Source organism: Ostrea edulis, chromosome 3 (assembly GCF_947568905.1).
Source record: "Ostrea edulis chromosome 3, xbOstEdul1.1, whole genome shotgun sequence".
In the NCBI taxonomy this organism is placed as follows: Eukaryota; Metazoa; Mollusca; class Bivalvia; order Ostreida; family Ostreidae; genus Ostrea; species Ostrea edulis.
In genome coordinates this window covers 51,819,047-51,844,678 of record NC_079166.1, presented here as the reverse complement: position 1 = coordinate 51,844,678, position 25,632 = coordinate 51,819,047, and the positions used below count along the sequence as shown (strand labels likewise).

General features: G+C 36.1%; 1 protein-coding gene across 1 annotated transcript in view; it reads right to left on the bottom strand.

Moving 5' to 3' along the window:
* LOC125676439 (cation-independent mannose-6-phosphate receptor-like) overlaps positions 1-25,632 on the bottom strand; it is a 206,367-nt gene that overhangs the window by 54,821 nt on the left and 125,914 nt on the right. Inside the window, exons 30-34 of the mRNA XM_056158098.1 lie at positions 24,933-25,106; positions 12,573-12,768; positions 7,631-7,698; positions 5,952-6,112; positions 1,102-1,244 (exon numbers count right to left, since the gene is read on the bottom strand). Coding sequence (XP_056014073.1) covers positions 1,102-1,244; positions 5,952-6,112; positions 7,631-7,698; positions 12,573-12,768; positions 24,933-25,106 — 742 coding nt within the window. The remainder of the gene's footprint in view (positions 1-1,101; positions 1,245-5,951; positions 6,113-7,630; positions 7,699-12,572; positions 12,769-24,932; positions 25,107-25,632) is intronic.

Genomic DNA, 25,632 nt, shown 5'->3' with positions numbered 1-25,632 from the left:
TTGCCAAAGCTGTTCGCATATCGCTATCATGGGTGCATTTCATTTTGAAGTGTATTTTGAAAGTACGAAAGAATACCGCATATATTGACAGATGACCAAAAACGGGTACAAGTACATGAAATTGCTAAGCAATTGCTCAAAATGTTTCCCAAATTCAATCAAAGACAATTTGCAAACATTGTTACTGGTGACGAAACATTTCGAACCAGTAAGAAAAATTGGAAACAAAATATGGCTAACTAAACATAGTAGAAGGCTTGTAGTTGCCAAAAGAACCATAAGCACAAAGAAGGTTCTTTATTGCATATTCTTCTCATGTGATGGTATAGCCGTACAAATTCTGGTGCCGAAGGGCATTAAAGTGTTACAGGTCGGTATTACCAAGATGTTATACTATAAAAGCTCAAGAAATATATATTTATCATAAACGATGCCCTGTGCATGTTTGTCTACTTCATGATAATGCTCCATCACATACATCAGAGTTTGTGAAGCAATTTTCGAAGTTGGAGAAGGTTATCGTCTTGCCACACACCCACCATATTCTCCAGATGTAGCCCCATGCGACTTTTTCCAAAACTTAAAAAGTTCTTATCTGGTCGTCGTTACAAGTCCCAACAAGCCCTTGGCTCAGCCATCAGTCAGTGCCTCAGAGGTCTACCTAAATCAGCGTACCATGACGCATCTCAGAAATGGATTCAGAGATTGAAATTATGTATTTTAAACTGCGGAGAATACTGTAAATGGGGAAATGATTGTGGTGGTTTTAATTTTGCTATGTTCGCGGTCAAGGATTTTTCCACGAAATTAAAACAACCGCAATCATTTTGCAAGTGTGACACAATACATTTTGAACAGTTACCAGTAATCAAAATAAAATTTGAATTCCGTGAAAATAAAACCACCGCAATTAGACCAATATGAAAAACCGCAAACTTTTTGCACCGCAAAATAAAAACCACTTACAGTACTTTGAAGGGATGTAATGTTCATTTCACTATTTGAGTCGAATGCTATTTGAGATATCGTATAATACACATTACATATTGAGCAGCCATCGTAAAGCATTTTTCTACTGACAACTGGTAAAAGCTTCCATACCTTCCATGATGAGGGACTGAGATGTGACCATTCCTAGACTGTCCACCTTGCCATCAGGCGTACGACGACATGAGGCTGACTTATCAGAACACTTCCCTTGATCTGGCCCGTTGTGTACACCCTGGCAGATGTTTATCCAGTACCTGTCAAATTACAGAAAGCTAAATAGAATCTTACTTGATTAGTAAATGTCATAAAATTAATTGAAAACCTACTTTCGTTTTCGATAAACTACTCTGAAATAGCAAAAATGAGTGTACAGTGGCAGACACGCTTTGGCGGATCTAAGCCAGATTTATTTTTTATGACAACATAAGATAATATAGGAAGTAATTCTGTTGTTTATCAATGCTTGATTTTGATCTTACAGAATAAGTCTTGATAATGTTTGAATAAATAAAATATTCCTGTTCTTTTCCTCCATCAGTGATTTTAGTCTTGAATCAGCCTTATGGAAATTTCCAGAATGAAATACCAAGAACAAGGCATTACATCACTATAAACGCTTAGATCTACAACCAGTTGCACATTCTCGGGCCTTTCTGGCAAGCTGACAAGTTGCGATTGGTTTACAACATAATAAAATTGTGTAGGTGTTCAGTGTTAGTTATACTCATAATAGTTTTAACTAGGCCCATATTTATCATTTTATGAAGATTTATAATTATATTACTTGAACAAAGGACAACCCCCTCCCAAGACCAACGATCTGACACATCCATAAATTTTTAAATAGTTACGATATTCATCTGATATTTTTGATGTTTTTAATTTTTTCCGTGATTATAGAAGTCACTGTTATGACTTTTTGTAATAATTTATTAACAGTACTGATAATAATGGATAAACACAAAGTTTTCATTTTGGTTGAACATGTTTTGTGATGACACAGATCCTGAAAGTAAGTAATACGTCAAAAACTGTCCAATATGTCAGATATCGAATGGTCCAGGGCTGTTCTGGGAAGTTTGCACCTTATGACTTTAAAGTTAAAACATTTTACCACAATTAGGTTATACACTACCTGATAATGTCTAAGAAATCAGGCCACTGTTTACAATATAGCAGTTTTCTGTTTATCATTCATATAGTGCATTATGTTTTTGATTATTGCATTTGACGAGAAGAAATGATGTGCATTCATAATTTTGCCCTTAAATTGTCGCACTAGACAAAAACCACCATTATAAAAACATTCTCAATACTGAGTTTCAAATTTCGAAATTATGAACGAACGACCGTTCATTTTGTCATTGGTCAACTCTTCAGCATAATGGATTTGTAAAATCATCTAATGTTCATTACGGAGAGAGATCATTATGAAATTGTTACATAACGAATAATTTGGAGCTCCAAGTGACTTCCTAATAACTGTATCAATAAATATAACATAACTAATGCGTGCAATTATTCAAAACTTGTTCTCAAATTCATTTGAATTTTTGAATTAAAGATATAGTTCATTGAATTCATGTGCGCAACAATTCAAACAAGCATTAAACAAGAGGCCCAAGGGCCACATCGCTTATCTGAGTCACCTTGGCTCATATTTAAAGATTTTCCCTATATATTTGTATGCAAAACTTTGACCCCCCCCCCCCCCTTGTGACCCCATCCTACCCCTGGGGGCCATGATCTTAACAAACTGAAATCTGAAATATGTCAGAAAGCTTTCATGCAAATATCAGCTTTTCTGGCTCAGTGGTTCTTGAGAAGAAGATTTTAAAAGATTTTCCTTATATATTTGCATGTAAAACTTTGATCCCCTATTGTGGCCCCACCATACCCCCGGGGGCCATGATTTGAACAAACTTGAATCTGCACTATGTCAGGAAGCTTTCATGTAAATTTCAGCTTTTCTGGCCCAGTGGTTCTTGAGAAGAAGATTTTTAAATGACCCCACCCTATTTTTGTGATTATCTCCCCTTTGAAAGGGACATGGACCTTCATTTGAACAAACTTGAAAGCCCTTCACCCAAGAATGCTTTGTGGCAAGTTTGGTTGAAATTGGCCCAGCGGTTCTGGAGAAGAATTCGAAATTGTGAAAAGTTTAAGACGCCAATGATGACGACAGACAACAGACAAATTTTGATCAGAAAAGCTCACATGAGTCTTTGGCTCAGGTAAGCTAAAAACTCCTTCATCTATGCAATATTATTTAATTATTATATATCTATTCATTCGATTTCTGGCGCTTGCACGGGAATTCATCTAAGACTAGTATATCAAGGCTAACATGTTAACTAAACAGGGTTTTTTCAGTATCTAGTGCAACTTCTTTCACATGAATGACAGACTCTAGGTGTCTTTAAAGCCTCGGATCAAACATCAAATTTGATGTTGTGGTAGAGCTTGCCACTCCTGATGCAGTGTCCATATCAGTTCATCTAATGTTTGAATTGGTGTGTCCTTCGACGAACTTGGCAACCAATGACATGCTCAAAAGGGTTAAAATCTGGACTTAGAGCAGGGCATGGTAGTGTTGACTCTCTATGTATCCTGTACAGCATGAGAACGATGTAGTCTGGCATTGTCATTCATGAACACTGGCCTTGGTCAAAGAAGATGATAGTCAAAATGAGGAACAACACATGCAGAAAGAATGTCCCTTTGGTAATTTTGTACATTAGGGTTGCCCCTAACTGTAATAAGACCAAGTTTACAGTCATAGGAGACACAGCCCAATATCATAGCTTATCAACAACCAAACAGAATCATCTCTACAATATTTTGTTCTGCATATCTAGTTCTAGGTTGCTCCCATACAGGCATTTGTCCATTTGTGAATGCAGCAAAAACTGACTCTTGTCTGACCAATGAACTTTACTCCAAGAGGCTAGGTCTCTATGGACCTTCTTGCACAATAGCCAAACGGCTTCAGTTGATTCCGCAGCGTTCCAGTTGAAAACAAATGACGTTGCAACCATTCCCTTTTTAAAATTGAGCTATTGGTAAAAATGTTTTGTCTAACCATTCTTCTGAGTGCATTATCCTCCTAAACAGATGTTTTACAGGGTCTTCCAGATCTTGCACAATCTTCGACATAACCAATTTGTCTCAATGACAAAACTGCTTCCCTCCAATCTGATTAAAATCAGATCCTACGATCCGCTCACTTAGATCGCTACACTAGTGTAGCAATCTAAGTGAGCGGATCGTAGGATCTGATTTTAATCAGATTGGCTTCTCCCATTCCAATAATTGGCCATTGGATATTTTGAGACTTGCGGAGGACCCGAGATTTTGATGTGCAAGAAAAGTAAACCTAATTTGCCAAAACTGTACAAGAGGCCCACAGGCCTTATCGGTCACCTGAGTACTAGTGAAAAAGTATCACTACTCCCATGAGCTATGAAATCTAGAAAAAAAAATCCTGTTCTGAATATCTAAGCTAAATTCTTGTGTTCAGCAACAGTATAAAACAAGATGTGTTCTTAAAACTTCACTGCCCTCAAAAAGTACAAACACTGATGAAAGGCTTTACACAATATAATAGGTGTATTAACATTAAAACATCAAAAGATGTGACTACTTGCTCTTTCTAAATATCCATTTAGATTCAATTTAGTATCAATAACACTAAAGAAAATGTTATTTAAGTGTTTTACACATTATATAGTAAGTTTGGCACCCGCCCTGAGGTCAGAACGCTACCCCAGGGATCATGAAATTTACAATTTTGGTAGAGGCCTTCCTGCTCTACATCACTATGCATTTAGTTTTTCTTAAACATGTGAAGTTCTTAAAGAAGATTTTTTAAAAATTGGTCAATTTTGGGCAGTTTTTGCCCCGTCCCTAAGGCCCCAGGGTTGCAGGAATCCAAAAATTTACAGTTTATGTCCCCCTTGTTCCAAATATGCTTCATACCAAATTTCAAAAGAATCAGAATGATAGTTATCAAGAAGTTAAAAATATCTATTGTTCACACATTTAATAACTGACCATTTTGGCCCTACCCTGATACCAAAACCCCTACCCCTGGGATCATAAAATTTACAATTTTGGTAAAGGACTACATGTTCTTTCTAAACATCTATTTAGTTTCAATTTAGTATCAATAGCACTAACGAAGATGTTATCTAAGTGTTTTACATATAAACACTATATACCAAGTTTGGCCCCACCCTGGGGTCAGAACCCATACCCATCCCATGGGGATCCGGGTTAGAATAGCTCCTCAGTACCCCTTGCTTGTCATAGAAGGCAACTAAATGGGGCGGTCCTTCAGATGAGAACGCAAAACCGAGGTCCCGTGTCACAGCAGGTGTGGCACAATAAAAATCCCTCCCTGCTCAAAGGTCATAAGCGCCGAGCATAGGCCAAAATTTTGCAGTGGTGATGTCTCCATATGAGTGAAATATTCTCGACAGGGATGTTTAACAATAATCAATCAGAACCTCTACCCAGTGAATCATGTAATCTACAATTTTGGTAGAGGCTTTCCTGCTCTACATCACTATGCATTTAGTTTTTCTTACACGTGTGTTGTTCTTGAGAAGAAGATTTTTAAAGAAATACATCAATTTTACAGTGTTTACCCCAAAATTAAGACCCAGTAGGGTGGGAGGTCATGAATATTACAATTTCTGGTCTCTTTCACTTCAGATGCTACATACCAAATTTGGTCAAGATTGACCCAATAATTTCTAGGAAGAAGTTGTAAACGGACGACGCACGACAACAGACACAGACCAATAGCAATAGGTCACATGAGTTACTCAGGTGACCTAATGACCAAACTCCTATCTCTATAACAGGTTGATCACATCTGGAGCTACTGGTATCAGACTATGAGCCATTTCCCCCCAATTATTACACTTCAAATTTATGCAACTCGTAAATATACTAACATGTTGCCTTGTATGTCTGTTAAATTCCAGCTTCCCTGTTGACGAGACAACACACGGAGATCATACACATGTCCATTATGGGCCAACGTACACTGGTCAGCAATGGAAGGACACACAGTCCTAGTACCCCAACGGAAAATACCTTGACACTCACTGGTGAACTGTAAAAACAAGATGCATGAAATAAGCTTTACCAGTTACATGAGCATCACATTATGAAAGTGTTGTGTGTTGATGGCGTAGTATATCCTAGCTTCCAAGAACTAGATGTTGCTGTTTTTTCTAATTCTATAAAACAAAAGGCCCATATGCCTTATCGATCACCTGAGTAAGAATGCATTTAGATTTTATACAGTATCAGCAAACTTACACATAGACACTATATACTAAGTTTGGTCCCACCATGGGGGCAGAACCCCTATCCCAGGGATCATGAAATTCATAATTTTGGTAGAGGCCTTCATTTCATTTTTCTTAAACATGTTTGGTTCTAGAGAAGAAGATTTTTGAAAATTGGTCAATTTTGGGCAGTTTCTGCCCTGCCCCTAAGACCCCAGGGGTGCAGGAATCCTGAAATTTACAATGTATGTCCCCTTGTTCCAAAGATGTTTCATACCAAATATATGTTTCATACCAAATATGAAAAGAATTAGAATGATAGTTATCAAGAAGATGTTAAAAATGTCTATTGTTTACACATTTAATAACTGATCATTTTAGTCCCACCCTGATATCAAAACCCCTATCCCTGGGATCATCAAATTTACAATTTTAGTAAAGGACTATCTGCTCTTTCTAAATATTTATTTAGTTTTAATTTAGTATCAACAGCACTAAAGATGTTATTTATAAATGTTTTACACATAAACACTATATAGTAAGTTTGGCCCCATCCTGGGGTCATTACCCCTACCCCGGGGATCATGAAATTTACAATTTGGTAGAAGCCTTCCTGCTCTATGACTATGCATTTACTTTTTCTTACGGATGTATGGTAATAGAAATGAAAAGTTTTGAAAAGTGGGCAATTTTTGCCCTGGCCCTAAAGCTCCAGGGGTACAGGAGTCCTGAAATTTACAATTTATGTCCCCCTTATCCCTAAGATGCTTCATACCAAATTTGAAAAGAATTGGTCAGGAATGGTAGCTATCAAGAAGAAGTTAAAAGTGTTGAATTGTTAATGCATGATAGATGCCACACAACACTGACCAATAGCACTAGGTCACCTGGTTTTATTCTGTATTGCTAACTCGTACATAAATTCTGACAAAATCATTATTAAATGCCTCAAAATTTTGAGAAATATTTCATCAATGACCTTGAAAATCAATAGGGTTCTTCCTTATTCAATGCCAAAGAAGTATGCAAAGTGTGATCATCATAAATTTTATGGTTCTCTTTGAATCTTGCCCACAAGCTTACACACACACACAGACATAAACATACAAATATACATGCACATTAGTAATGCTATATCCCTTTTGCAATTAGTTGCACGAGACGACAAGAGGCCCACAGGCCTTATCGGTTACCCGAGTATTATTCAAAAGTATCACTAGCCCCACAGAGCTTTCATATAACTCTTATAATAATTTTCCTGTCATGTGATCGTGTATATATATACCAATTAAACCACTCACATTTTTATTTTATCAAATTATCATTGTAAAGTAGCTTACCATGATGCTTGGAGACCCTGGGTAGGTATATAATTCACATTCAAAGTTAATAACACCCTCACTGGAACCTATTTGTAAGAAAAACAAAAATCATAATTGTTTTATTCCAAATACTGTAACAAATATACTTGACCAGATGACAAATCAGCTGGCATTCCCATTCTTATGCATCCTGTACTAAATATGTAATATAAACTTTAACCTAACTTCCGTCCAGTCATTCCCATGAATGTAATATAAACTTTAACCTAACTTCAGTCCAGTCATCCCCATGTATGTAACATAAACTTTAACCTAACTTCCGTCCAGTCATTCCCATGTATGTAACATAAACTTTAACCTAACTTCCGTCCAGTCATTCCCATGAATGTAATATAAACTTTAACCTAACTTCCGTCCAGTCATCCCCATGGATGTAACATAAACTTTAACCTAACTTCCGTCCAGTCATCCCCATGGATGTAACATAAACTTTAACCTAACTTCAGTCCAGTCATTCCCATGTATGTAACATAAACTTTAACCTAACTTCAGTCCAGTCATTCCCATGTATGTAACATAAACTTTAACCTAACTTCCGTCCAGTCATCCCCATGGATGTAACATAAACTTTAACCTAACTTCCGTCCAGTCATCCCCATGGATGTAACATAAACTTTAACCTAACTTCAGTCCAGTCATTCCCATGTATGTAACATAAACTTTAACCTAACTTCAGTCCAGTCATTCCCATGAATGTAATATAAACTTTAACCTAACTTCCGTCCAGTCATTCCCATGAATGTAATATAAACTTTAACCTAACTTCCGTCCAGTCATTCCCATGAATGTAATATAAACTTTAACCTAACTTCCGTCCAGTCATTCCCATGGATGTAATATAAACTTTAACCTAACTTCCGTCCAGTCATTCCCATGGATGTAATATAAACTTTAACCTAACTTCCGTCCAGTCATTCCCATGAATGTAATATAAACTTTAACCTAACTTCCGTCCAGTCATTCCCATGAATGTAATATAAACTTTAACCTAACTTCCGTCCAGTCATTCCCATGGATGTAACATAAACTTTAACCTAACTTCTGTCCAGTCATTCCCATGGATGTAACATAAACTTTAACCTAACTTCCGTCCAGTCATTCCCATGAATGTAATATAAACTTTAACCTAACTTCAGTCCAGTCATTCCCATGTATGTAACATAAACTTTAACCTAACTTCAGTCCAGTCATTCTCATGGATGTAACATAAACTTTAACCTAACTTCCGTCCAGTCATTCCCATGTATGTAATATAAACTTTAACCTAACTTCCGTCCAGTCATTCCCATGTATGTAACATAAACTTTAACCTAACTTCCGTCCAGTCATTCCCATGGATGTAACATAAACTTTAACCTAACTTCCGTCCAGTCATTCCCATGGATGTAATATAAACTTTAACCTAACTTCAGTCCAGTCATTCCCATGGATGTAACATAAACTTTAACCTAACTTCCGTCCAGTCATTCCCATGGATGTAACATAAACTTTAACCTAACTTCCGTCCAGTCATTCCCATGGATGTAATATAAACTTTAACCTAACTTCCGTCCAGTCATTCCCATGAATGTAATATAAACTTTAACCTAACTTCCGTCCAGTCATTCCCATGAATGTAATATAAACTTTAACCTAACTTCCGTCCAGTCATTCCCATGAATGTAATATAAACTTTAACCTAACTTCCGTCCAGTCATTCCCATGAATGTAATATAAACTTTAACCTAACTTCAGTCCAGTCATCCCCATGTATGTAACATAAACTTTAACCTAACTTCCGTCCAGTCATTCCCATGAATGTAATATAAACTTTAACCTAACTTCCGTCCAGTCATTCCCATGAATGTAATATAAACTTTAACCTAACTTCCGTCCAGTCATTCCCATGAATGTAATATAAACTTTAACCTAACTTCAGTCCAGTCATCCCCATGTATGTAACATAAACTTTAACCTAACTTCCGTCCAGTCATTCCCATGGATGTAACATAAACTTTAACCTAACTTCAGTCCAGTCATTCCCATGGATGTAATATAAACTTTAACCTAACTTCCGTCCAGTCATTCCCATGTATGTAACATAAACTTTAACCTAACTTCCGTCCAGTCATGGCTGAGTAGTATGTAACATGGCTGAGTAGTATGTAACATGGCTGAGTAGTATGTAACATGGCTGAGTAGTATGTAACACGGCTGAGTAGTATGTAACACGGCTGAGTAGTATGTAACACGGCTGAGTAGTATGTAACACGGCTGAGTAGTATGTAACACGGCTGAGTAGTATGTAACACGGCTGAGTAGTATGTAACACGGCTGAGTAGTATGTAACTTATAAATTGATAAAGTCGCTAGTAATAACAATAGCAAGATGTGAAAAGTGACATAATAAACCATCATGGCATTCTAAAACTTCTGATTACAGGTAACAACTAAATATCATTGTGATGGGAAACAAAAGGGCCCCACTTTGAGGCATTATTTGCCGAGTCAAGGTCGATAACTCTTTCAACAATACCCATCTGTAAATCACTAATACAGTTCAGGTATAAATTTTCAAGTCAATAGCTGTATGGATATGCAAACAAGAGTTGTCAGAAGACAACAGAAGACAGCAGAAGTCTTGCCAAGAAGCATGACTCTACTTAACCGATCCCCTTTGGTTCAAAAGGCTTATGTTTTTGAAAAGTAGGTCAAAGTCCATGATTACTAGGTCACAAGTTTTGGTACCATATGAAAGGCCTTGTCATGAGGCATCTATATGTGAAATATCAAAGACCTTGGTTCAAAAGATACAGCCAAGGTTAAGTTTTTGAAAAGTTGGTCAAAGTTTAAGGTCTGTCTTGATACCATATGAAAGGCCTTGTCATGAGGCATCTACCGTATATACTCGCCTTTAAGTCGGTCCGCCTATAAGTCGGTTGTATTTTTTAAGGTTGCTTTGTAGGAATTTGCCATTGACCCACTTATAAGTCGGTACAAATTTTTGTCAGAATCGGTTGACAATTTCAAATCCATGCTCTAGTGTTTTTACCTATGTTTCAAAAAATATTTTGAGAAATTAATAATTATGAGGTGCTCAATATCCAAGCCATATCTGTTTGGGGTTTAAACGCAACCCTTGATCTATTATGGACAATGATCCCTTGTTTACCTAAGCAATTATGGTCTCCTAATTACCAGTATACTTAGTGACACGCACCTCGCGAAAACTGTTATTGTGGGATTCCGGTATAATTCATTGTATCAACAATAGAGTCAAGAATGATGATCTAAATTATCTGTTAACAATATTCAATCTTTTATGAAATATATTTCAGCCGGTATACATATGAATATTTCAATATTTAATAGGGTTCGTAATTCAATTTTACCGATAAACGATAGATTAGTTGAATTGAAAGTATTAGTTACCGGTATGTAAATAATTTTCAACTAGATAAAAATATGTAAATACTTGTACTTTATACATAATTTTAAAATACATAAACAATACAATATGTCTAGATATTTGTGAACGATAATCATTTGTGTGGTAGTCCATGATAATCGTCGGAGTTGTTATAAAAAACAACCACTGCATTACGCCGCCCAGGAAAATACCAATCTTCTTAGGACGCGCCTATAAGTTGGACATAAGAGTTTTGGACCAAAAATTGACTCCCAAAAATCCGACTTATAGGCGAGTATATACGGTATGAGAAATATCACATCATGTTCAAAAGAAATACATGTAGGTCAAAGTCAAAGGTCTTAGTACCAGAAGAAATGTCTTGTACTGAGACATGTATAATTATGTGAAATATCAAAGACCTATCATCCTTGGTTCAAAAGACATCAAGTAAGTCCAAGTCCACGGTTAAAGTCTTTAGGTCAAAAGTCTTTGTACCAAAAGAAAGATTTCTTCATGAAGCATCAATATGTGAAATATCAAAGCCCTATCCCCATTGGTTCAAAAGATGTAGCTATAAGGTTACATTTTTGAAAAGTAGGCCAAAGTCCACAGTAAAGGTCACTAGGTCAAAAGTCTTGGTACCAAATGAAAGGCTTGGTCATGAGGCATCTGTATATGATTCAGAAATATCAAGCTCTATCCCTCTTGGTTCAAAAGATCATAAGAGCCCAAGTTAAAGTTTTTTCTTCAAGTGTGATGCCAACACTGAGGTCATGACAATAGGTCTCAAATCATTCGTCCTGGTGAACTTAAAAGGCTAGACAACTGTCAAATCCCTGATATTTTCTAAGTTAAAAGTCCATAACTCTTTCGAAATTATGTCAACAAAGCTCAAACTTGATCTGTAACCCATTTATTTAAGATAATATATAAATTTTTAAATCATTAGCTGCAGGGATATAGACATGAGGCCCACCGGCCTTAGTGGTCAACTGAGTATCAGCTAAAAGTATCACTAGTCCCAAAGGCTATGGAATAATAATTTCCCTGTTCTACATATCTATGTTAAATTCTAATATATAAAAAAAGATGTGTTCTTAAAATGCAAATTCCTCCAAAGGAACCCATACTGATGAAATACTTTATATAATATATGCTATAGTGACACTATAAAATATATGCTATAGTAACACTATATGACTATTTTAAAACTGCCCTAGAGTCAGAACCCTGGGGTTGTGAAATTCACAATTTTGGTACATCCCTTTCTGCTTTTCGTACATATGCATTTAGTTTTTATATAATCAGCAAAATAAAAGAAGTCTTTCGAATGATAAAGTATTATACAGCGCAAAGCTTGCTCTGTAAAGCCAACAAGTACCAAATACTGATTTGTTCTTTTAAAATTATATATCCTTCCTCCTACCTCAATTATTGATCAGTGATTTGTTTCAACAAATTATTTGACTTAATGCCATCAATACCCATCTGATTAAGCCTTCCTTTCACCTTTACATTCCTTGCCATTCCTGTAGACCATTTTGAGCTGTTCCTCACTAGAGATAAACTGCTCGGAGCTGATGCTGCCATAACCATGACCAGTGGTTCCATTCCAGCGACACAGAGAGGAATTCTCACAACCAGGGTATTTGGCCCCTAAACCTTCACAAAGGTTTATCAAATACTTCAAACCATTTCTGGTCAGCTAAAATGAATGGTAAATATATTAAAAATCCATTCTGTATAACTAATCATAAGTTTCCCAGTAAAAAAATTTTGAATACTAACATCATATCCTTTGAAATTCCAAACTCTTCATAATTGTGAAATATGCTGTCATTTGGTATACTGACAGACCTCCCTAGTAAGTATTTATACAAGTGGCAGGAAAGCAATGCTTGAGAAATCAAGAATGCAGGTAAAGTGATGTTTTCATTTATACACTACTAAAAACACAGATAACATTCACAATTTACTCACATCCATACATGTATCAAAATGCAATTCTATTAAAGTACACCACATACTGTACAATAAAATAATTAACAAACATAATATAAATGAAAGAAAGCAGAAGTGAGCAAGCTCACATACCCCACACTCCAACAATGCTTGACAGTGCCTCACATAATGGTAATCCTATGCGTTACTGCAAGAACAGGACAAACGGGCTCGAAATTCTAAGTTCAATAGGGGCATAACTCCCAGAAAAATTATTGAATCAGAATTTTCTGGGAATATGCATATCTATGCAGCATGTAATTATTAACTACAAAGTTTCACGAAATTCTGTTGAGCGATCTCAGAGTTGCGCTGACAAGAACAGGACTGGCAGGCTCGAAATTCTAAGTCCTTATTAACTACAAAGTTTCATGAAATTCTGTTGAGCAGTCTTAGAAGAGTTGCGCTGACAGGAAAGGGACTGATGGATGCAGGTAAAAAAAATTATACCCTCCACAATTTTGTTGTGTGCATGGGGCCTTCTCGGGGGCTACTCACGTCACATCGATAAGTGCATGCATCTTGAAACTTTTAAGCTGAATTCCTGGGCCTACCTATCTAGCACCCGGGTTGACCCCATCATGCAACCTATCAGTACCTGTGTTGACACCACTGGGCAACCTATCATTACCTGGATTGACACTGTCAGGTAAATACTATCTACTAATACCTGGGTTGACATCCATGGCCAAAGAGCCAAAGACTAATACCAGCTGGGATGACACCATCCAGTAGTGATAGAGCTAATTGATGTCATAGTACTGGCATGTTAACTGATGTTGGGATGACACCATCCAGTAGTGATGGAGCTAATTGATGTCATAGTACTGGCATGTTAACTGATGTTGGGATGACACCATCCAGTAGTGATGGAGCTAATTGATGTCATAGTACTGGCATGTTAACTGATGTTGCTCTATCACTACCCAATGGTGTCAAAACTAGTTGAGGCTTAGAACTATAACATAAAACTTAGCTTAATTTATCAAAATTAAAAAGGCAATTCTTGTGTGAGAGCCCCAATGAATTATGAATAGAAATAAGGAGATGGTGGGGGATGGTGGGAGGGTTAAGGAAATGAAAACGCTGTTGCACTTTCGGCAGTAAACAAAGAACTGATGTACTGAGTACAGTTAAAACTGCCATAGCGACCCACTGTTTTAAGCAACTCGCTGTCATATGGGACTGTAAAAATCCCCCCCACCCCCCGGGTGTTACCCTATTTATTGTACCTGTATTAAACAACCACCTTTCTGACACAAGTAATGACCATAATTTTTACAAACTTTTCGTGTAATTTCATGAAAAATTAAAACATTTAAAACAAGATGTGTTCTTACAACTTCAATGCCCTCACAAGTGCATACACTGAATTGAAAGGCTTCACATAATATAATAGGTTTATTAACAATAAAACATCATAAGATATGACTAATTTGGACCCATCCTAGAGTCAAAACCCTGGGTTGTGAAATTCACTATTCTTTGTATATCTTTTTCTGCTATTCCTTAGTATGCATTTAGATTTTATACAGTATAAACAAACTTACACATAAACACTATATACTAAGTTTGGACCCACCCTGGGGTCAAAACCCCTACCCTGGGGATCATGAAATTTACAATTTTGGTAGAAGCCTTCCTGCTTTACATTTTCATGCATTAGTTTTTCTTAAATTAAAATGTTTGGTTCTAGAGAAAAAGATTTTTGAAAATTGGTCAATTTTGAGCAGTTTTTGCCCCGCCTCTAAGGTCCCAGGGGTGCAAAAATACTGAAATTTACAATGTATGTCCCCTTTGTTCCATGTTCCAAAGATGCTTCATACCAAATTTGAAAAGAATTGGACTGGTAGTTATCAAGAAGGAAGTAAAAATGACTATTGTTCACATATCTAATAACTGACCATTTTGGTCCCACCCTAATACCAAAACCCCTACCCCTGGGATCATCAAATTTACAATTTTGGTACAGGACTACCTGTTCTTACTAAATATCTATTTAGTTTCAATTTAGTATCAATAGCACTAAAGAAGATGTTATTTAAAGTGTTTTACACACAAACACTATATAACAAGTTTGGTCCTGCCCTGGGGTCAGAACCCATATTCTGGGAATCATGAAATTTACAATTTTGGTAGAGGCCTTCCTGCTCTACATCACTATGCATTTAGTTTTCTTAAACTTGTGAAGTTCTTAAAGAAGATTTTTTAAAAATTGGTCAATTTTGGGCAGTTTTTGCCCTGCCCCTAAGGCCCCAGGGGTGCTGGAGTTTACAATTTATATCCCCCTTGTCCCAAAGATGCTTTATACCAAATTTGAAAAGAATCGGACTGGTAGTTATCAAGAAGTAAAAAATGTTCAATTGTTAACGCATGATGGATGACGCATGGCAACGGACGACAACCAATTGCAATAGGTCACCTTAACCATAAAATATTTCAAAAGTCTAAGTTATATATGAACAAGAGGTACTGTGAGCAATGCTCACTAAGAATACCCCCCGCTTACCCCAATCTCCCAAAGGGTGTTGGTAATAGGTATAAACTACCTCTTTTCTGAGTGTAAAAAACAAATGGCATGACAAACCGAACCATATTGCTACTTCGATGTCCAGTGCACGTGACCTTTGACCTTTTGACCCCAAAATCGATAGGGAACACCTTCATCCCATGGGTAGTCCATATGTAAGATATGGTGACTGTAGGTGGAAAGGATAATGTTTTAGAGCCCGGAAACCATATTGCTACTTCGATGTTCAGTGTGCTTGACCTTTGACCTTTTGACCCCAAAATCCATAAGGAACATCTTCATCCCATGGGTAGTCCATATGTATGATATGTTGACTGTAGGTAGAAAGGATAACGCTTTAGAGCCCGGAAACCATATTGCTACTTCGATGTCCAGTGCACTTGACCTTTGACCTTTTGACCCCAAAATCGATAGGGAACATCTTCATCCCATGGGTAGTCCATATGTATGATATGGTGACGGTAGGTGGTAAGGATAATGCTTTAGAGCCCGGAAACCATTGCGTCTACAGACGGACGGACAGACAGACGGACAACCCGATTCCAGTATACCCCCCCACAACTTGCGGGGGGTATAATAATCGATTATATGTTTCAAAATATTGAATCCAAGGGCAATAACTCTGTTTTCGTAGAATCCTTTATCAAGTGCATTATGCGATAAATTTCCTTTATTTTTCACAAAGAAACAGTTTCATGAAATTGTTTTTGTGAAATTTTGATAATGCTGTTTAAGGAAAATTGCAATTTTCTGACGTTGATAACAGGTTATATGTGTGCTAATTGATAAAAATTTTATCAATACTGCAACATATTTATTTTATCATTTTAAATTATTTGTTACTAAGATGTATTATCTGAAGAATCAACAATCAAATCTAAGACTGAATCTATAATTCTAGAAGGGTGGAATTACCTTAATGTCTTTCCAAATAAATAACACTTTCCAGCATTATTGTACAAAAGGAGACGCAACACTTCATCACTTGCTTTCTTAATACCACCAGACACGCATTGCATTTTTTCAAAATAATTATTACAAATATACATAAATGCTCTTTACAACAAAGTTTTTAAGATTTAGAAAATTGGTATGCATTTTATTTATGAAATGCATAGAAATTTCATAATTCTTAAACAGATTAAATATAACTTTTAATGAATAAATTATAATACATGTACAACAAATTGTATTTTAGATGTTTAACTGTTATTAATTCTATTTTAATACTTTTTAAACCATACTCGATGCCTACAGAATTTATATTCTTAATAATGAATTCCAAATACATGTACAGTTATTTTCTCCATTGTACAAACTATCTCTGTATAGCATTTGCTAAATGTTTTTACTGTGGAAAAATAAGCAACCTGTATTGAGAGACCACCTGTCATATATGACCTTTTTTCCATTCTCCATTGGGCGGTCTCTTAATACAGTTTTGACAGTATATGTTTGAATTGAGTAACCTTTCTATCTGGCCAGGCCCCCAAGACCATAAACTGAGAATAAACTTAAGTAAAAATTTTGATTACTTATATCTGAAGATTTATCTAGTACAGATGTTTGAAAAACTGCAGGTTTATAAAAAAAATCAAATACAAACATATACTGAAAATTTTATTTGTTTATGAAAATTATTTCAAAAGTTAGCTAGATTTGAAATTTAGACTTAAGTCTATTCTCAGTTTATGGTCTATTATGTGATTACATGTTTTTACCTGTGGATATTGCAGATACCTAAGACTGGTACAATTACATGTTCTTACCTGTACATATTGCAGATACCTAAGCCTGGTACAATTACATGTTTTACCTGTACATATTGCAGATACCAAAGCCTGGTACAATTACATGTTCTTACCTGTACATATTGCAGATACCTAAGCCTGGTACAATTACATGTTCTTACCTGTACATATTGCAGATATCTAAGCCTGGTACAATTACATGTTCTTACCTGTACATATTGCAGATACCTAAGCCTAGTACAATTACATGTTCTTACCTGTACATATTGCAGATACCTAAGCCTGGTACAATTACATGTTCTTACCTGTACATATTGCAGATAACTAAGCCTGGTACAATTACATGTTCTTACCTGTACATATTGCAGATACCTAAGACTGGTACAATTACATGTTCTTACCTGTACATATTGCAGATACCTAAGCCTGCTACAATTACATGTTCTTACCTGTGGATATTGCAGATACCTAAGTCTGGTACAGTTACATATTTTTACCTGTACATATTGCAGATACCTAAGCCTGGTACAGTTACATATTTTTACCTGTACATATTGCAGATACCTAAGCCTGGTACAGTTACATGTTCTTACCTGTACATATTGCAGATACCTAAGTCTGCTACAATTACATGTTCTTACCTGTGGATATTGCAGATACCTAAGTCTGGTACAATTACATGTTCTTACCTGTACATATTGCAGATACCTAAGCCTGGTACAGTTACATATTTTTACCTGTACATATTGCAGATAACTAAGCCTGGTATAATTACATGTTCTTACCTGTACATATTGCAGATACCTAAGCCTGGTACAATTGCATGTTCTTACCTGTGGATATTGCAGATACCTAAGCCTGGTACAATTACATGTTTTTACCTGTGGATATTGCAGATACCTAAGCCTGGTACAATTACATGTTTTTACCTGTACATATTGCAGATACCTAAGCCTGGTACAATTACATGTTCTTACCTGTACATATTGCAGATACCTAAGCCTGATACAATTACATGTTTTTACCTGTGGATATTGCAGATACCTAAGCCTGGTACAATTACATGTTCTTACCTGTACATATTGCAGATACCTAAGCCTGGTACAATTACATGTTCTTACTTGTACATATTGCAGATACCTAAGGTACAATTACATGTTCTTACCTGTACATATTGCAGATACCTAAGCCTGGTACAATTACATGTTCTTACCTGTACATATTGCAGATATCTAAGCCTGGTACAATTACATGTTCTTACCTGTACATATTGCAGATACCTAAGCCTGGTACAGTTACATATTTTTACCTGTACTTATTACAGATACCTAAACCTGGTATAATTACATGTTTTACCTGTACATATTGCAGATACCTAAGCCTGGTATAATTACATGTTCTTACCTGTACATATTGCAGATACCTAAGCCTGGTACAATTACATGTTCTTACCTGTGGATATTGTAGATACCTAAGCCTGGTACAGTTACATATTTTTACCTGTACATATTACAGATACCTAAGCCTGGTACAGTTACATATTTTTACCTGTACATATTGCAGATACCTAAGCCTGGTACAATTACATGTTCTTACCTGTACATATTGCAGATACCTAAGCCTGGTAAAATTACATGTTCTTACCTGTACATATTGCAGATACCTAAGCCTGGTACAATTACATGTTCTTACCTGTACATATTGCAGATACCTAAGCCTGCTACAATTACATGTTCTTACCTGTGGATATTGCAGATACCTAAGTCTGGTACAGTTACATATTTTTACCTGTACATATTGCAGATACCTAAGCCTGGTACAATTACATGTTCTTACCTGTACATATTGCAGATACCTAAGCCTGGTACAATTACATGTTCTTACCTGTACATATTGCAGATATCTAAGCCTGGTACAATTACATGTTCTTACCTGTACATATTGCAGATACCTAAGCCTAGTACAATTACATGTTCTTACCTGTACATATTGCAGATACCTAAGCCTGGTACAATTACATGTTCTTACCTGTACATATTGCAGATAACTAAGCCTGGTACAATTACATGTTCTTACCTGTACATATTGCAGATACCTAAGACTGGTACAATTACATGTTCTTACCTGTACATATTGCAGATACCTAAGCCTGCTACAATTACATGTTCTTACCTGTGGATATTGCAGATACCTAAGTCTGGTACAGTTACATATTTTTACCTGTACATATTGCAGATACCTAAGCCTGGTACAGTTACATATTTTTACCTGTACATATTGCAGATACCTAAGCCTGGTACAGTTACATGTTCTTACCTGTACATATTGCAGATACCTAAGTCTGCTACAATTACATGTTCTTACCTGTGGATATTGCAGATACCTAAGTCTGGTACAATTACATGTTCTTACCTGTACATATTGCAGATACCTAAGCCTGGTACAGTTACATATTTTTACCTGTACATATTGCAGATAACTAAGCCTGGTATAATTACATGTTCTTACCTGTACATATTGCAGATACCTAAGCCTGGTACAATTGCATGTTCTTACCTGTGGATATTGCAGATACCTAAGCCTGGTACAATTACATGTTTTTACCTGTGGATATTGCAGATACCTAAGCCTGGTACAATTACATGTTTTTACCTGTACATATTGCAGATACCTAAGCCTGGTACAATTACATGTTCTTACCTGTACATATTGCAGATACCTAAGCCTGATACAATTACATGTTTTTACCTGTGGATATTGCAGATACCTAAGCCTGGTACAATTACATGTTCTTACCTGTACATATTGCAGATACCTAAGCCTGGTACAATTACATGTTCTTACTTGTACATATTGCAGATACCTAAGGTACAATTACATGTTCTTACCTGTACATATTGCAGATACCTAAGCCTGGTACAATTACATGTTCTTACCTGTACATATTGCAGATATCTAAGCCTGGTACAATTACATGTTCTTACCTGTACATATTGCAGATACCTAAGCCTGGTACAGTTACATATTTTTACCTGTACTTATTACAGATACCTAAACCTGGTATAATTACATGTTTTACCTGTACATATTGCAGATACCTAAGCCTGGTATAATTACATGTTCTTACCTGTACATATTGCAGATACCTAAGCCTGGTACAATTACATGTTCTTACCTGTGGATATTGTAGATACCTAAGCCTGGTACAGTTACATATTTTTACCTGTACATATTACAGATACCTAAGCCTGGTACAGTTACATATTTTTACCTGTACATATTGCAGATACCTAAGCCTGGTACAATTACATGTTCTTACCTGTACATATTGCAGATACCTAAGCCTGGTAAAATTACATGTTCTTACCTGTACATATTGCAGATACCTAAGCCTGGTACAATTACATGTTCTTACCTGTACATATTGCAGATACCTAAGCCTGCTACAATTACATGTTCTTACCTGTGGATATTGCAGATACCTAAGTCTGGTACAGTTACATATTTTTACCTGTACATATTGCAGATACCTAAGCCTGGTACAATTACATGTTCTTACCTGTACATATTGCAGATAACTAAGCCTGGTACAATTACATGTTCTTACCTGTACATATTGCAGATACCTAAGACTGGTACAATTACATGTTCTTACCTGTACATATTACAGATACCTAAGCCTGCTACAATTACATGTTCTTACCTGTGGATATTGCAGATACCTAAGTCTGGTACAGTTACATATTTTTACCTGTACATATTGCAGATAACTAAGCCTGGTACAGTTACATATTTTTGCCTGTACATATTACAGATACCTAAGCCAGGTATAATTACATGTTTTTACCTGTACATATTGCAGATACCTAAGCCTGGTACAATTACATGTTCTTACCTGTGAATATTGCAGATACCAAAGCCTGGTACAATTACATGTTCTTACCTGTACATATTGCAGATACCTAAGCCTGGTACAATTACATGTTCTTACCTGTACATATTGCAGATACCTAAGCCTGATACAATTACATGTTCTTACCTGTACATATTGCAGATAACTAAGCCTGGTACAATTACATGTTCTTACCTGTACATATTGCAGATACCTAAGACTGGTACAATTACATGTTCTTACCTGTACATATTGCAGATACCTAAGCCTGCTACAATTACATGTTCTTACCTGTGGATATTGCAGATACCTAAGTCTGGTACAGTTACATATTTTTACCTGTACATATTGCAGATACCTAAGCCTGGTACAGTTACATATTTTTACCTGTACATATTGCAGATACCTAAGCCTGGTACAGTTACATGTTCTTACCTGTACATATTGCAGATACCTAAGTCTGCTACAATTACATGTTCTTACCTGTGGATATTGCAGATACCTAAGTCTGGTACAATTACATGTTCTTACCTGTACATATTGCAGATACCTAAGCCTGGTACAGTTACATATTTTTACCTGTACATATTGCAGATAACTAAGCCTGGTATAATTACATGTTTTTACCTGTACATATTGCAGATACCTAAGCCTGGTACAATTGCATGTTCTTACCTGTGGATATTGCAGATACCTAAGCCTGGTACAATTACATGTTTTTACCTGTGGATATTGCAGATACCTAAGCCTGGTACAATTACATGTTCTTACCTGTACATATTGCAGATACCTAAGCCTGATACAATTACATGTTTTTACCTGTGGATATTGCAGATACCTAAGCCTGGTACAATTACATGTTCTTACCTGTACATATTGCAGATACCTAAGCCTGGTACAATTACATGTTCTTACTTGTACATATTGCAGATACCTAAGGTACAATTACATGTTCTTACCTGTACATATTGCAGATACCTAAGCCTGGTACAATTACATGTTCTTACCTGTACATATTGCAGATATCTAAGCCTGGTACAATTACATGTTCTTACCTGTACATATTGCAGATACCTAAGCCTGGTACAGTTACATATTTTTACCTGTACTTATTACAGATACCTAAACCTGGTATAATTACATGTTTTACCTGTACATATTGCAGATACCTAAGCCTGGTATAATTACATGTTCTTACCTGTACATATTGCAGATACCTAAGCCTGGTACAATTACATGTTCTTACCTGTGGATATTGTAGATACCTAAGCCTGGTACAGTTACATATTTTTACTTGTACATATTACAGATACCTAAGCCTGGTACAGTTACATATTTTTACCTGTACATATTGCAGATACCTAAGCCTGGTACAATTACATGTTCTTACCTGTACATATTGCAGATAACTAAGCCTGGTACAATTACATGTTCTTACCTGTACATATTGCAGATACCTAAGCCTGGTACAATTACATGTTCTTACCTGTACATATTGTAGATACCTAAGCCTGCTACAATTACATGTTCTTACCTGTGGATATTGCAGATACCTAAGTCTGGTACAGTTACATATTTTTACCTGTACATATTGCAGATAACTAAGCCTGGTACAGTTACATATTTTTGCCTGTACATATTACAGATACCTAAGCCTGGTATAATTACATGTTTTTACCTGTACATATTGCAGATACCTAAGCCTGGTACAATTACATGTTCTTACCTGTGAATATTGCAGATACCAAAGCCTGGTACAATTACATGTTCTTACCTGTACATATTGCAGATACCTAAGCCTGGTACAATTACATGTTCTTACCTGTACATATTGCAGATACCTAAGACTGGTACAATTACATGTTCTTACCTGTACATATTGCAGATACCTAAGCCTGGTACAATTACATGTTCTTACCTGTACATATTGCAGATACCTAAGCCTGGTACAATTACATGTTCTTACCTGTGGATATTGCAGATACCTAAGCCTGGTACAGTTACATATTTTTGCCTGTACATATTACAGATACCTAAGCTTGGTATAATTACATGTTTTTACCTGTACATATTGCAGATACCTAAGCCTGGTACAATTACATGTTCTTACCTGTGGATATTGCAGATACCTAAGACTGGTACAATTACATGTTTTTACCTGTGGATATTGCAGATACCTAAGCCTGGTACAATTACATGTTTTTACCTGTACATATTGCAGATACTTAAGCCTGGTACAATTACATGTTCTTACCTGTACATATTGCAGATACCTAAGCCTGGTACAATTACATGTTTTTACCTGTGGATATTGCAGATACCTAAGCCTGGTACAATTACATGTTCTTACCTGTACATATTGCAGATACCTAAGCCTCGTACAATTACATGTTCTTACTTGTACATATTGCAGATACCTAAGGTACAATTACATGTTCTTACCTGTACATATTGCAGATACCTAAGCCTGGTACAATTACATGTTCTTACCTGTACATATTGCAGACATCTAAGCCTGGTACAATTACATGTTCTTACCTGTACATATTGCAGATACTTAAGCCTGGTACAGTTACATATTTTTACCTGTACTTATTACAGATACCTAAGCCTGGTATAATTACATGTTTTACCTGTACAAATTGCAGATACCTAAGCCTGGTATAATTACATGTTCTTACCTGTACATATTGCAGATACCTAAGCCTGGTACAATTACATGTTCTTACCTGTGGATATTGTAGATACCTAAGCCTGGTACAGTTACATATTTTTACCTGTACATATTACAGATACCTAAGCCTGGTACAGTTACATATTTTTACCTGTACATATTGCAGATACCTAAGACTGGTATAATGACATGTTTTTACCTGTACATATTGTAGATACCTTGGCCTGGTACAGTAACATGTTTTAGCTATACATATTGTAGATACCTAAGCCTGGTACAATTACATGTTTTTAGCTATAAATATTGCCGATACCTATAATAAGCCTGGTATGGTTACATGGTTTTACTATACATATTGCAGATACCTAAGCCTGGTACAATTACATGTTTTTACCTGTACATATTGCAGATACCTAAGCCTGGTACAGTTACATATTTTTACCTGTACATATTGCAGATACCTAAGCCTGGTACAATTACATGTTTTTACCTGTACATATTGCAGATACCTAAGCCTGGTACAATTACATGTTTTTACCTGTACATATTGCAGATACCTTGGCCTGGTATAATTACATGTTTTTACCTGTACATATTGCAAATACCTTGGCCTGGTACAGTAACATGTTTTAGCTATACATATTGTAGATACCTAAGCCTGGTACAATTACATGTTTTTAGCTATAAATATTGCCGATAACTATAATAAGCCTGGTATGGTTACATGTTTTTACTATACATATTGCAGATACCTAAGCCTGGTACAATTACATGTTCTTACCTGTACATATTGCAGATACCTAAGCCTGGTATAATTACATGTTTTTACCTGTACATATTGAAGATACCTTGGCCTGGTACAGTAACATGTTTTCAGCTATACATATTGTAGATACCTAAGCCTGGTACTATTACATGTTTTTAGCTATAAATATTGCTGATACCTAAGCCTGGTATGGTTACATGTTTTTACCTGTACAGGTTGCTGATACCTAAGCCTGGTATGGTTACATGATTTTACCTGTACAGGTTGCTGAGTCTTTAGGCCAGTAAAGTTGTATGTGACTCTGGTGATGGGGTCTATATACACACAGTTCCCCTTAGAAACTTCTGTTTTGTTTCTCTCACAGACAACATTAGTGTCCCACTCAAAAATGTATTGACAACCATGGACATATTCCAGCACTGGTACACCCTAAAAAGTACAACTCCATAAATGAAAGTTAAATGAAGACCATATTGCATTTTTAGACAACAAGAGGCCTATGTGTCACATCGCTCACCTGACTCACCTTGACCCATAATTAAAGAATTTTCGTATGATATATTTGCATGTAAAACTTTGATCCCTGTGGCCCCAACCTACAACCAGGGGCCATGATTTTTACAAACTTGAATCTGCACTATGTCAGGAAGCTTTCATGTAAATGTAAACTTTTCTGGCCCAGTGGTTCTTGAGAAGAAGAATTTTAAAAATATTCTCTACATATTTGTATGTAAACCTTTGATCCCCTATTGCGGCCCCATCCTACTCCTGTGGGTCATGATTTTAACAAATTTGAATCTGCACTATGTCAGAAAGCTTTCATGTAAATTTGTTCTTTTCTCATCCAGTGATTCTTGAGAAGATTTTCAAAGATTTTACCTATATATTTGTATGTAAAACTTGGATCCCTTATTGTGGCCACATCCTATACCCAGGGGCCATGATTTTGACAAAC